This window comes from Puma concolor, chromosome A3 (genome assembly GCF_028749965.1).
Source record: "Puma concolor isolate L17-30 chromosome A3, mPumCon1.1.hap2, whole genome shotgun sequence".
In the NCBI taxonomy this organism is placed as follows: Eukaryota; Metazoa; Chordata; class Mammalia; order Carnivora; family Felidae; genus Puma; species Puma concolor.
In genome coordinates, this window is record NC_141669.1 from 26,336,364 (window position 1) to 26,349,277 (window position 12,914).

Below are 12,914 nucleotides of genomic sequence, written 5' to 3' on the forward strand. Positions count from 1 at the left end.
AAAATAGAATCATACCACACCGATCGGTAATTTCCTATTTTCACTTAACAATATATCCTGGACACCTTCCTTTATCAGTACATATAGGTCCACCTCATTCTTTTTAAATGGTCCACGGAATTACATATAGGTATTCCAAAATTCATTTAATCATTTTCCTATAGATGGACACTGAGAGTGTTTTCATGGTACCCATTACTTTTGAGATGGAACACAGGTGAACCATCCCTTGCGGAAGACTGGCAGAAAATGCTGAAAGAAATATAAGAAAACGATGACAGTGCGAGATAGGAGCCCTGCGAACTAGCAGAACGACCCCAAGCCGCAGCTGTACCCGCTGCGTTGAGGAGTTGATGACCAAGGTTCCCTGCTAAGCAGTTGCCGGGGACAGCGTTGTCAGTATAGCGACCAGTCCCTGAGGACAACGTAGCCGAACTGTACCTTGGGAACAGTAGTCCCCCTGGGAAGGGCCCAAAGGGCGGGAACTGCACACGCGCAGTAGGAGCTCGGGTCAACAAAGACGGCGGCGTGCGCGCGCGCGCCGGAGAAAGACATGGGTGTGCGTGCGCGTGCGCGGTCACCGCTCGGAGCTACCAGGAGGCTGAGAGGACACCGAGAGGGAGGGGCAGGAGCTACCGACCGCTGGAGGAGGAAAGGGGTTGTGCTCTTGGCCGAGCGCGGAGAAAGGGGCGGAGCCTGCGAGCAGCGCGTGGAGGTGCCGAGCTCCTGGGACCGGCGGGCGCGCGGGCGTCTGTGGCCCTCGCCGTCCCAGTGGCCGCCGCCGTCGCTTGGTCGCCGTCGGTCTGCGGGAGGCGGGTTATGGCGGCGGCGGCAGTGGGAGCTGTGAATGAATTCTCCGGGTGGACGAGGGAAGAAGAAAGGCTCCGGCGGCGGCAGCAGCCCGGTGCCTCCCAGGCCTCCGCCCCCCTGCCTGACCCCCGCCCGTCCCGCCCCCAGGCCGGCCCCCCCGCCCGAGTCGCCGCATAAGCGGAACCTGTACTACTTCTCCTACCCGCTGTTCATAGGCTTCGCGCTGCTGCGGTTCGTCGCCTTCCACCTGGGGCTCCTCTTCGTGTGGCTCTGCCAGCGCTTCTCCCGCGCCCTCATGGCTGCCAAGAGGAGCTCCCGGGCCGCGCCGGCGCCGGCCTCGGCCTCGCCCCCGGCACCAGTGCCGGGCGGGGAGGCCGAGCGCGTCCGAGCCTTCCACAAACAGGCCTTCGAGTACATCTCCGTTGCCCTGCGCATCGATGAGGACGAGAAAGGTAACTAGGGGGCTGAGGGGAGGGGGGGGAGGCGGCGCCAGGAAGAAAGCGGTGGGGTTGCCGAGGGATGGCAACACCTGCGTCCCTTTGCTCTGGGATTGGGCAGTGCACCCTCGGAATTGATCCACCCCACCAGACGGCTTCACCGCGGTCAGACACTCGTCCTGTTCTCAGTTAAACCTCCCCCCATTCAGCCACCCTAGCTGTCGACTTTGTTTCAGACACCAGCCTTCCCCTTCACTTCGACATGACCCAAGTCCCTGAGACAGCCGGACGTGCTAGTGACAGTGACAGTTGTCCTAGAGTGACCACACGGATCCTTTCTAGCACTGTAAACAGTGTGTGGCTTCCTCTGAGCCAGGTTTCCAAAAGGTTTTGGTATCGGAGAAGCTGTGCCTTGTTAGAAGCTTTTAATGAAAGCAAGGTACTGTAGTGTCAGAAAAAAAAAAAAAAAAGAACAAATGGTGACTTAATTTTGAAAGGAACAGCTGCATCGGATTATAGCTAAATTGGCATTTTGTTTGAAGTTACAGGACAGGCATTTTATCAATAGAATGACTCCCAAGTGCTTTTCTATCAAGTTCTAGTTTAACGTGAAATTTGTGTCTTGTTTGATTTTATGTAAATCAGTATAACAAGGTTGGCTCTAAGTTTCTAAATTGAAATGTTAAATAAATGAACAGGAAAAACTTACATAGCTCGTTTTATAATAAAACTTGAAGCAAAGATGTATATCTTTTTTTCATCTCCCTCTTTCCCACTTTGAATGAAAGCAAAATCTATATCCTTTAGATTTTTTAAAACGTTTTTAAGTGGTTCTGTGCACCAAGCACTGTACTATTAGGTTTGTGTGTATTACCTATTTAATCCTCACAATTACCCTGTGAGTTAAAAGTACTGTTAGTATCAGCATTTTACAGATGAACAAACTGAGTCCCAAAGGATTAAAGCATTTCAAACCTATGCTGATTGCTAATGAAAGAAAATTTTTTATGGAAGATGAGAGCTGAAGTTAGAAGACGTCTTAAAACATTTTGAAAATCCCTCCTTTCATCTCTCCCTCTGGTACGCTGAGATCTTCTTTTTCCTGTAACTACCAAAGAACATTTTTCTATCCCACCTCAATTAGGTGTTCACTTACATTGTCAGTTAGAAAGGAAAAAAAAAAAAAAAAACAATCTGCTGTTCATTTGCAATATTTCACCACTGTCAACTGCAGAAACTGTTCTAGAATTTCAGTTTTGTTGAAACCTATTTCCTTTGGATTAAAGGAAAGGGACAGGCATTCATGGTTTTTGATTGTTAGGACAGTGGAGGTTAAGAGAGTTCTAGGAAAGGACACCTCGCTGGCTCAGTCGGTGGAACACACAGCTCTTGATCTCAGGGTTCTGAGTTTGAGCCCCCCGTTGGGTGTAGAGATTGCTTTAAAAAAAAATCTTTATTAAAAAAAAAAAGAGTTATAGGAAGGAGTTCTGTTTAAGAACAAAAATACCATGTGTTTGTGGAAGGAAGTTTTTTGTTAACTGCTTTATGCTGTACCACCACTTAGGAACATCCAAGGATCCTTGGTGAGGATGAAGAGTACCATCGTCTCTTCCTAGAGAAGCACTGTTTTATTGCACTATCTGGTTACAGTAGGGTCTTCAGAAGTTTACCAGTCTAGGTCAAAAGATGGTTTAGAATAGAGGGAAGATCTTTAAAGGTAGATTCATTGTAGTATTTACAAAAAGAATGCCAGAAAATATAAGGATATTTTATTTAACACTGAGTGATGGGAGTTAGGAGGGAGGTAGGATAAGAGGAGAGGGCAAGGAAAACCTAGATATGAAAAAAAAAAAAAGATCTGAGGCTATTAGATTTAAAGAGAAATCAGTTTCATGTGAGGGATAAGTGACAGAAGTAGAATTTAGACTTTGTGTTTCATACTTATAATTTATCTTAGAGTATCATATGTATGCCTGCATCTATTATAGTTAAATCCTCCTAAAATATTTTTTAAGTATAAATATTTCAGCAATCCATGGACCACATCACCCTCATTCTACCGATAATGTTTCTATTCAAAGTTTTTTGCTTTATTTTAGTTTCTAAAAGATGTCGGAATGGGCTTTGGTAACTCTTCAGTTTGAGTTCTGCAACTGATGCCTTATATGCCAAAACTAATTCAAACTGAAACAAATTATTCATTTTCCTTTAAAAATGAGTTAAAGCTAAGTTTATATTGTCATGGTTCTCTTCTATCTCCTATTTTTTCTTCAGGATATTGAAACTTTTTGTACTTGAGCCTTAATCCAGTAGTTGCAAGAGTTCACATTTGAAGCCTATTTATCTCTCAGTTGTCGTTGACAATATAGAAGAATACAAGAATTTCATTCTCCCTCTTTCCCACTGTGTCAAAATACTGTATATATGAACAAATAGAACCCTTTGAGGCTGCTGGGTGGCTCCATTGGTTAAGTGTCCGACTCTTGATCTTGGCTCAGGTCTTGGTCTTGGGGTCGTGAGTTCAAGCCCCACACTGGGCTCTGTGCTGGGCATGAGGCCTACTTAAAAAAAAAAAAAAAGAAAAAGCAAAAACGAATTGTCTTTAAATCAGTCATCAAAGGTTTCCTAACTCTGGTAAACCATCAAGGGGCTAGTAATGTGATGCACTGCTATTCCCTTAGCAACTTGATTTAGCTTCTAAATGTGCTGAAAGCCACTTTGTTTCTGCAGGTGAAGTGCGCTATTTCAGACTGTAGTGGTGTTAATTAATTGAAACATTTGATGCCTTGAAGTAATAAAGGCCAAATTAAATCTTATTTTAATAAAGTAGTGTATACGTGTGGTTTATATAGTGACTGCTTATTTTGTGTTTTATTCTTTTGGCATACTCAGCTTTGATACTGAATTTTCATGAATGCCTAAGTTTGTATGAAGCCACACTATTTTAAACAGAGAAGAATAACACAGCAAATTCTGTTTACCTAATGTAAGGATAGTTGAGTTCTATTCATTAAAGCAAGAATTTATTGGATACTAATTCATTTGCATAGCTCTGCATTCTCGATGCTACTTAAGAAAAACTCACTTCCTCTCCAGTGAGATAAGACGGCATTTGCTATGTGATTAATAAAAGATGTGTGTGTTTTCATGCATTTTATATATCTCTCATTTTTGTCAAGGAGTTAAATAATTTGTGGATATATTTTTAATTGTTGAACATCTTTGGAAAACTGATAACCTTTTATATTCATCATGTGTATGGAGAAACTGAAATTTAAAGAGTGAACTCACATTAGCAGAACCAGGAACAGAGTTTAGGTGAACTTAAGAATATTGTACTTTCTGCTTTATACTAGGCAGGTTCTCTATTTTGTAATGCTTGCACTAGACCCTTTGGAATACTTGGGGGAAAGGAGGAGGTTGTCATAGTGGGTCTTTGGATTAACCGGAACATGACCGAACATGTTTGGCATGACTCCTGCAAGTAGTGGTGCAGGTTTTGTAGGTGTGGTTTGATTACTTGGAGTATGTAGAACCTGACAGTAAGGGCCCAGTATGTTGTATGAAAGAGAGAGAGTTGGTTTCTCAGGATATTGTAGCGCTGAAGAACCTGGCATCAAGGCCAGAAATTGTCTAATAGAATCTTTTTATATTTATTCCCAGTTTATATTTAAAGCAGAATTTTGAAGAATTGTCGTATAATTGTGTAATCCCCTATAATTCATCCTTACACTGTTTAAAACACGCACAAAATACTTGCCTATCTGTATTTTCAGAAGGTAAAGATAGAGAATAGAGAAAATAAATGTCAGATTTGGTATGCTTTCTTTTACCCTTAAAACCTGCTAGTCACCATGTTGAAAAGACTGATTTCAGACAATTTTCTTGGGCCTGATGATTAAGCTCTGAAGTTTCTATGATTAGAACAAGGAAATAATTATTCTGATGGATGGACATTCACATAATATCACCCTTTTCCAAAAGAATAACATCATCTTTTATTAAATACACAATAAACATTTCACATTTCTCTTCAAGACTAGTTAGTGGCATTTGCACTAAAAAGACAAAAAGGCAGCCACTGTTAGGAACTGTATCCCTTGCTGTGTTTTTAGATCTTTTTTATTGCAGTTTATATTTTTCCTAATGTAGAATGTAGTTAAACCCTATAAAACTCACCTGGTAACTAGATTCCTAAGAATCTATCCAGATGAGTCATCTAGATGATAGTTGAGGAATAGTCAGTAAATGGATATTAAATTATTAAATTATTAAAATTATTAAATTATTGACAAAGGATCTTCCCTAACCTTTCCTACCTCTTTTTTCTACTATCATATTCCCCGTGCTCCATCCAATCCAGTAGTTGGCCTTTTGACTTCTAGCAAAGTATGGATTCTCTATTTTTCTAATGGTTTCCTCTTTTTTTGACTTACAATTCTCCTTGACCTATATAATACCTGTGAAATTATTAATGTGCTAATGTAGCCTATTTTTTCTCTTTGTGGATTAACTGCTCATGCTAGATATCCTATAGAATAAAACTTTGAGCAGACTCACATGTCAGCAGTTGTTCTTTCTGGTCAGTGAAGAAAGAAAAATAGCAAAATCTATGATTATCTTGGAGACTTGTTTTATAGCTAACTAGGTAGAGTATAGACATTCTAAACTTATTCATGTATCTTTCCAGCTCTTCTACCGATACTTTATGCTACAATAGAGAGGAAGAGAAGTAACTGTTGTTTTTAAGTGGGTTTTGTCAATGTCTTTCAGTCAACCATCGCTAGGAACACACACCTGTAATTGAACAGGTGCGATTTATCATTGAAGCAGGGAGAACATGCGCTGTGGAAACCATGGCATCCTAGGGAAAGCGTGTTGGAAATAACTTACTCTAGGATTTGGGCTTGTATTGGGTGATTTTGAGGAGGATTTAAGGAAGTAGAGTTTTACTCTGGATTGGATGATATGAGGAGGTGGAGATATTCTATGATTAAGTGTGATTAAATGTGATTTAGGAAGAGGGAAGAATAGAATAAGACTCAAGCTGTTACTGGTTGAGAAGCACTCATTAGGCTGAAAAGGGGGGTGTTTGGTGTCTCATGGCTTGGACAGTGTTCATGTTTTGTCTGTGTCTTGTGTTTGTCTTGATCCATCACCATCATAGAGTAGCCTTATCTGATGCTAATGTTGTATGAAATTGTTTATGTTCAAAAGAACACCAGACCTAGGTGTAATGCCAGATCAACTCCTAGTTACACCAGACCCTAGCTGATACTGATAGTACTAGGCCAGCTCCTGGGTGTTAGGGACTGCTTTCCTCTTCCTTAGCTTTGAGGGTCTAATTTTATCCTTTTTTTTTTTTTTTTTTTTTAATTTTATTTAAAAAAATTTTTTTTTTTTTAACGTTTATTTATTTTTGGGACAGAGAGAGAGCATGAATGGGGGAGGGGCAGAGAGAGAGGGAGACACAGAATCGGAAGCAGGCTCCAGGCTCTGAGCCATCAGCCCAGAGCCTGATGCGGGGCTCGAACTCACGGACCACGAGATCGTGACCTGGCTGAAGTCGGACGCTTAACCGACTGCGCCACCCAGGCGCCCCTAATTTTATCCTTTTTTTAATTGCAGCGCCTAATATCCAAAATGGCATTTGAATTCTGACTATTTAAGATCTTGGGCAAGTTACTTACTATACTGAGACCATGTTTGGAAAATACTTAGTGCTTGCACCTAGTAGGTCCTCAGAAAATGGGACTACTGTTTTTAATTTCAACAATCCTCTTAAATGATAACTCCTAGAGGTTATGTTAGAACATTGTTTTAAACCTTCATACCTAGTTTCTGTTACCATTTCTAGGACACAAGTGCAGTGTAAATTACATTTGGGAAAGAAAGAGAATTATCTAAAGAGTGATATAAAAATCTTTTTGCTAATTGTGACCCTTAGTTCAGAAAAAAAGTTGGAAGTCTCTGCCTAAGCTCACTTAGTGTCTTAGCTTCTTATTATAAAAGAGATAAAATTAATGTTTTTGTACTTTCTTTAAAATTTTGGTAAAGTTTATTTTGAGAGAGAGCAAGAGCATGCGCACATGCACGTGAGCAGAGACGGGGCAGAGAGAGAGGGAGAGAGAGACAATCCCAAGCACGCAATCAGGCTCCACACTGTTAGTGTAGAGCCTGATTCAGGGCTCAAACTCATGAACCATGAGAACATGACCTGAGCTGAAGTCAAGAGTCAGACACTTAACAGACTGAGCCACTCTGGCGCCCCAATCTTTCTGTATTCATATATGAATGTAATGCAAGCTTTTTGTGGAGAATTTGGAAAATAGAGAAAATGCACTGAAAAAAATTAAACTTACCCACTACCCATAGTAAATACAAAAGACTTTTAAAAAGATAAATTAATTGGCATTCTTAAGGTTTAAAAAAAATGTCCAAAACCGAAATGATTTCTTTACATGGATTCAAAACTTTTTAATTCAAAACATGGGAATTAAATGGGAAAATAAGTTAAAAAATATTTTTTTAATGTTTATTTTATTTTTGAGAGAGAGAAAGACAGAACATGAGTCAGGGAGGGATAGAAAGAGAGGGGGACACAAAGTCTGAAGGAGGCTCCAGGTTCTGAGTTGTCAGCACAGAGCCCGATCAGGGGCTCAAACCCACAAACAATGAGATCATGACCTGAGCCGAAGTTGGACCCTCAACCGACTGAGCTACCCAGGCGCCCTGGAAAATAAGTTTTTACTTTAGAAATAAACCTTGAAGTTAGAAAGTGAATGCAAGTGTGACTTTCTTGCTGAATTAAAACACAGTAGAAAGTGTCCTTTTCAGGGGTGCCTGGATGGCTCAGTTGGTTGAGCGTCCAGCTTCAAGTCAGGTCATGATCTTGTGGTTCATGAGTTTGAGCCCCACATTGGGCTCTGTGCTGACAGCTTAGAGCCTGGAGCCCGATTCGAATTCTGTGTCTCCCTCTCTCTTCACTCCTCCCCTACTCGTGCATATGCACGTGCTCTCTCTCTTTCAAAAAATAGACATTAAAAAAAATTTTTTTAAATTAAGTGTCCTTTCCAGTGATAGTGACCTATGAGAGAATTAATCTGGGGGCTATTTGCTGATGCTTCATGGTCCCTGTGGTTTCTTAGTATTTAGCACACAATAAAATCTATTGTAGGATTTTTAAAGATACTTGTTACTCTGTCAATTGTGACACTTGCAAGTTGCTAGCAGAAAATTGTGTAGGAAAATGCATATATTTGTCCCCTGGAATTTTTTGTAGGCGTATACTAAGGACTAAATAAGTAAAAGCAGTGGCTTTATATAACTTAAATGAGGAAAACTCAAGAATGTACAACTGTGCGTGCAGTTCAGAAGTAGAAGGATTTAAATTAGTCAACCAACAAATGTACTAAGTGTAATAAAAATAGTAAAAGTAATGTTTACATGCTTCTTTATTATTTAAAGTATTGTCTGTCACATATCCTATTTCATTTGATTTTTGACATAACTCGGTTAGGTAAAAAAGTGTCATCTTGCTTTTAGGTCAGGAGACTAAAGCTCAGAGAGATTGACTTTCCCAAAGTCATGCAGCTATTAAATGATGACCAGTGGGGTGCCTGAGTGGCTCAGTCAGTTGAGCGTCCGACTTCGGCTCAGGTCATGATCTCACGGCTCGTGAGTTCGAGCCCCTCGTCGGGCTCTATGCTGACAGCTCAGAGTATGGAGCCTGCTTTGGATCCTGTGTCTCCTTCTCTCTCTACCCCTTCCCCATTCATGCTGTCTCTCTTTCTCTCAAAAATAAATAAACATGTAAAAAAATTTTTTTAAATGATGAGCGAGGACTTATGTCCCCATCTTCTTACTTACTACAAACACATATCCTCTCTCTCTACCTCAAACTACTCGTTTTGACCCTCCCTCTGGCAGTGTGGGTACTACTACTATATGAATGAAAAAGATGAAGTAGATAATTCATAACTTAGTCCACTGTATTTACCTCTATTTATTTATATTTTTTAAATTAAAATTGTTTATTTTGAGAGAGCGAGCGCAAGTGGGGAAGAGTCAGAGACAGAATCCCAAGGATGCTCCATGCCATTATGCAGAACCCAGCATGGGGCTCGATCTCACAGATCATGAGATTGTGACCTGAGCAGAAATCAAGAGTCAGCCCCTTAACTGATTGAGCCACCCAGGTACCCCTTGACTTACCTCAAATTTAAAGACGGATGTTGTTAGTATTTCTGTTGCTTGTACGGTAGCACATACTCAAAAATTAAAATAATGAACAAATATAGGGAGTGAAAATCCTCTGTAATCTTAGCCTTGGGAAGATGATTGCTAATAAGTTATCTGATTTTGTTTACTTATATAAATGTAAGTATTCATTAGAGGAAACAAATGTTATAATAAACTGAATGTTATAATAAACTGATCTGTACCTTTTCAATGTATTGGGACTCTCTTTGCATATCAATATATCTGATCTCCTGTTCTTTAGTTTTTAAGTAAACTTTGATTAACTTATATATAAAGTGCACAATTACTTTATTGCTTAATGAATTTTCAAAGTGAACATAGCAGTCTGAAACCCCACCAGGTTAAGAAATAGAATATTACTGGTGCACCTGGGCAGCTCAGTCAGTTGAGTGTCTGACTTCAGTGCAGGTCATGATCTCGTGATTCATGGGTTCAAGCCCCATGTGGGGCTCTGTGCTGACAGCTCAGAGCCTGGAGCCTGCTTCGGATTCTGTGTCTCCTTCTCTCTCTCTCTCTCTCTCTCTCTCTCTCTCTCTCTCTGCCCCTCTTCCACTTGCTCTCTCTCTCTCTCAAAAATAAATAAAAACATTAAAAAAAATAGAATATTACTTCAAAAAGCCTGCCTTTGTCATGCTTTCTTCCATCTTCCACCTGCTCCTTTTCCCCATCTTTTGTGAAGGTATCTACAAATCCTAACTCTAACACTATAGATCAGTTTTTCCTCATCTTGAGCTTTACAATGAAATCAATAAATGCTTGTCAGTTATTCTGTGATGTTGCACATGGCAGCAGTTTTGTTCATTTTCATTGCTGTATACTAAGGGATAGCAAATTGCTTATAATGGGCCATTTAGTAATTTTTTTTAAGTTTATTCATTTTGAGAGAATGTGCACGTGCAGGGGGTGGGGTGGGGGGAGAGGCAGAGAGAGAGGGTGAGAGAGAATCCTAAGCAAGCTCTGTGCTAATGCTGGGCTCAATCTAATGAACCATGAGATCATGACCTGAGCTGAAATCAGGAGTCAGACACTTAACCAACTGAGGCACCCAGGTGCCCCAGTAATTTTTTTATTTTGGTAAAACATAGATAACATAAAATTTGCTGTTTTAATCATTTTAAGTATACAATTCAGTGGCATTTAATACATTCCCAGTGTTGTGCAACCATCACTACTATCCATTTCTAGAGCTTTTTATCAATCCAGACAGAAACTCTGTACCTATTAAATAATAACTCTCCACCTATATTCCCTTCTCCATTCTCCGCTTTCCTCCGTCCCTGGTAATTTCTGTTCTACTTTCTGTTTGTATGAATTTGCCTATTCCAGGTACCTTATGTAAATGGAATCATACGGTATTTTTTGTGTGTCTGACTTGCCTCACTTAACATAATGTTTTCAGGGTTCATTAGCCATGTTGTAGTATGTATCAGATTTCATTCCTTTTTTTAAATTAATTTATTTATTTTAGAGAGCGAGAGCAAGCAGGGCAGGGGCAGAGAGAGTGAGAGCGAGAGCACGAGAGAGAGAGAAAGAATCCCAAGCAGAGTCCCCATTGCCAGTGCAGAACCTGAAGTGGGGCTCAAACCCATGAACCATTACATCATGACATGAGCTGAAATCAAGAGTTGGACTCTTAACCGACTGAGCCACCCAGGCGTCCCAGATTTCATTCCTTTTAAAGGCTGCCTCATATTCCATTATATATACACACACACACACACCACATTTTGTTTAACTATTTGTCTTTTGATGGACATTTGGGTTGTTTCCATCTATTGTGAATAATGCTACTATGGACGTGAATATACAGGTATCTGTTTGCTTCCCTGCTTTCGGTATTTTTGAGTATCTGCGTAGGAGTAGAATTGCTGGATCATATGGTAATTCTGTGTTTAATTTTTTGAGGGACTTTTCCACATCAGTTGTACCGTTTGTATGTTGCTACTACCAGTGGGCAAGGGTTTCTAATTTCTCCACATTGATTAGTTTCAGGGTTTTTTAAATAATAGTCTTCCTAATGGATGTGAAACAATGCCTCATCATGGTTTTGATTTGCATTCCCTAATTTCTGATGTTGAGCATTTTTTCATTTGCTTATTGGTTATTTCTATATCTACTTTGAAAATGTCTTTTTGTGTCCTTTGTCAGTTTTTATGTTGGGTTTGATTTTTTGTTGTTGAATTTGGTAAATATTTAGTAAATATTTTAAGTTGTCACAGCTACTCAAAATTCTCATATAGTAGGTGTGATCCAGTAAAGTTTTATGTACTAAAACAGGTAGTTGACAATATTTGACCTTTGGGTCGCTGCCATAGATTATGTAGTTTGCTTGTAGTTAAAATTATTAGCTAATAATTTCAACTACGACAGTGAATGTAAGTTTCTGCCGCCCCACTCTTCTCTTGACTTGGTCCAGTTTGGTTGGTTGAGTTTGAGTATTACTTGGGTTTATAGAGTTAAGAACAATGTATAAAGGAAACTAAGAACTGTATTGAGGGCCTTTTCTGTGCTAGAGACCATTGGAAGCTTTGGTTTTTCTGCCACAGTTTAGTCAAAAGGGTGATCAGTGGACGGTAAGGGCTGTAGTTTCCCTTACTTTCAGGGTAAAGGTAGTGAAGTGATTTAAGTATGGTTTCTAGCCATTGTGCAGGCTGGTCTAGTTCTTAACTCTTCAGTAATGCAGGGTCCCAACCAAAATCTTGGAAGTTTTGCCACTATTTTTTCTGGACATGTCCTGGAATTTGCATTTTGTCAGTTTAGCTCTATGAGTCTGCTGAAAGCTCTGCTTAGTTTCTTGGCCACTTTTGCTTTCAGAATTGGCAGTTGCTTCAGGTAGAAAAGTGCTCCAAATGCTAGACCCACCTCTGTTGGCTTTTTTCCTTTCTATATTTTAGTAATTTTTGTAATTTTAGTAATTCATCCTAATGAATATGAAATGGTACCTTTACAAATTTTGGTACTTTTCACTGTTTTGAAAACTCTTTGATCCCTTTAAACAGATGTTTTAAAAATATTTTTCTAATTTTTGTATTTTAATCTTGTAATGAAGATTGTAGTTCAGGTGTAATATTCTAAGCCACAACGAATATACTTCTACATAAATGTTGAGAGTATTGCACTTTTTAAGAGTCAGATTTATTGAGGTATAATTTACATACAGTAAAATTGAACCCTTTTAAGAGTGTGTAGTTAAGTGAGTATTTACAAAGAGTTGGGTAACCATAACAACAACATATACTGAATGTTTTATCATTCCAAAAGCTACTTTGTGCCCCTTTGTAATCAGTCCCCTTGCCTTTCGATTAGCCCCTGGTAGTCACAGATCTGATCTGTCCCTATAGTTTTGTCTTCACTGAGTGTCATTTAAATGGATTCATACAGTCTGTAGCCTTTTGTGTCTAGCTT

At 39.8% G+C, this 12,914-nt stretch overlaps 1 protein-coding gene across 4 annotated transcripts in view; it reads left to right on the forward strand.

Moving 5' to 3' along the window:
* Positions 1-637: 637 nt before the first annotated feature.
* SPAST (spastin) overlaps positions 638-12,914 on the forward strand; it is a 53,015-nt gene continuing 40,738 nt past the window's right edge. For all 4 annotated transcript variants that reach the window (XM_086700314.1, XM_086700316.1, XM_086700315.1 and 1 more), the window contains exon 1: positions 638-1,262. In XM_086700314.1, coding sequence (XP_086556440.1) covers positions 848-1,262 — 415 coding nt within the window. In that variant the 5' untranslated portion in view covers positions 638-847. The remainder of the gene's footprint in view (positions 1,263-12,914) is intronic.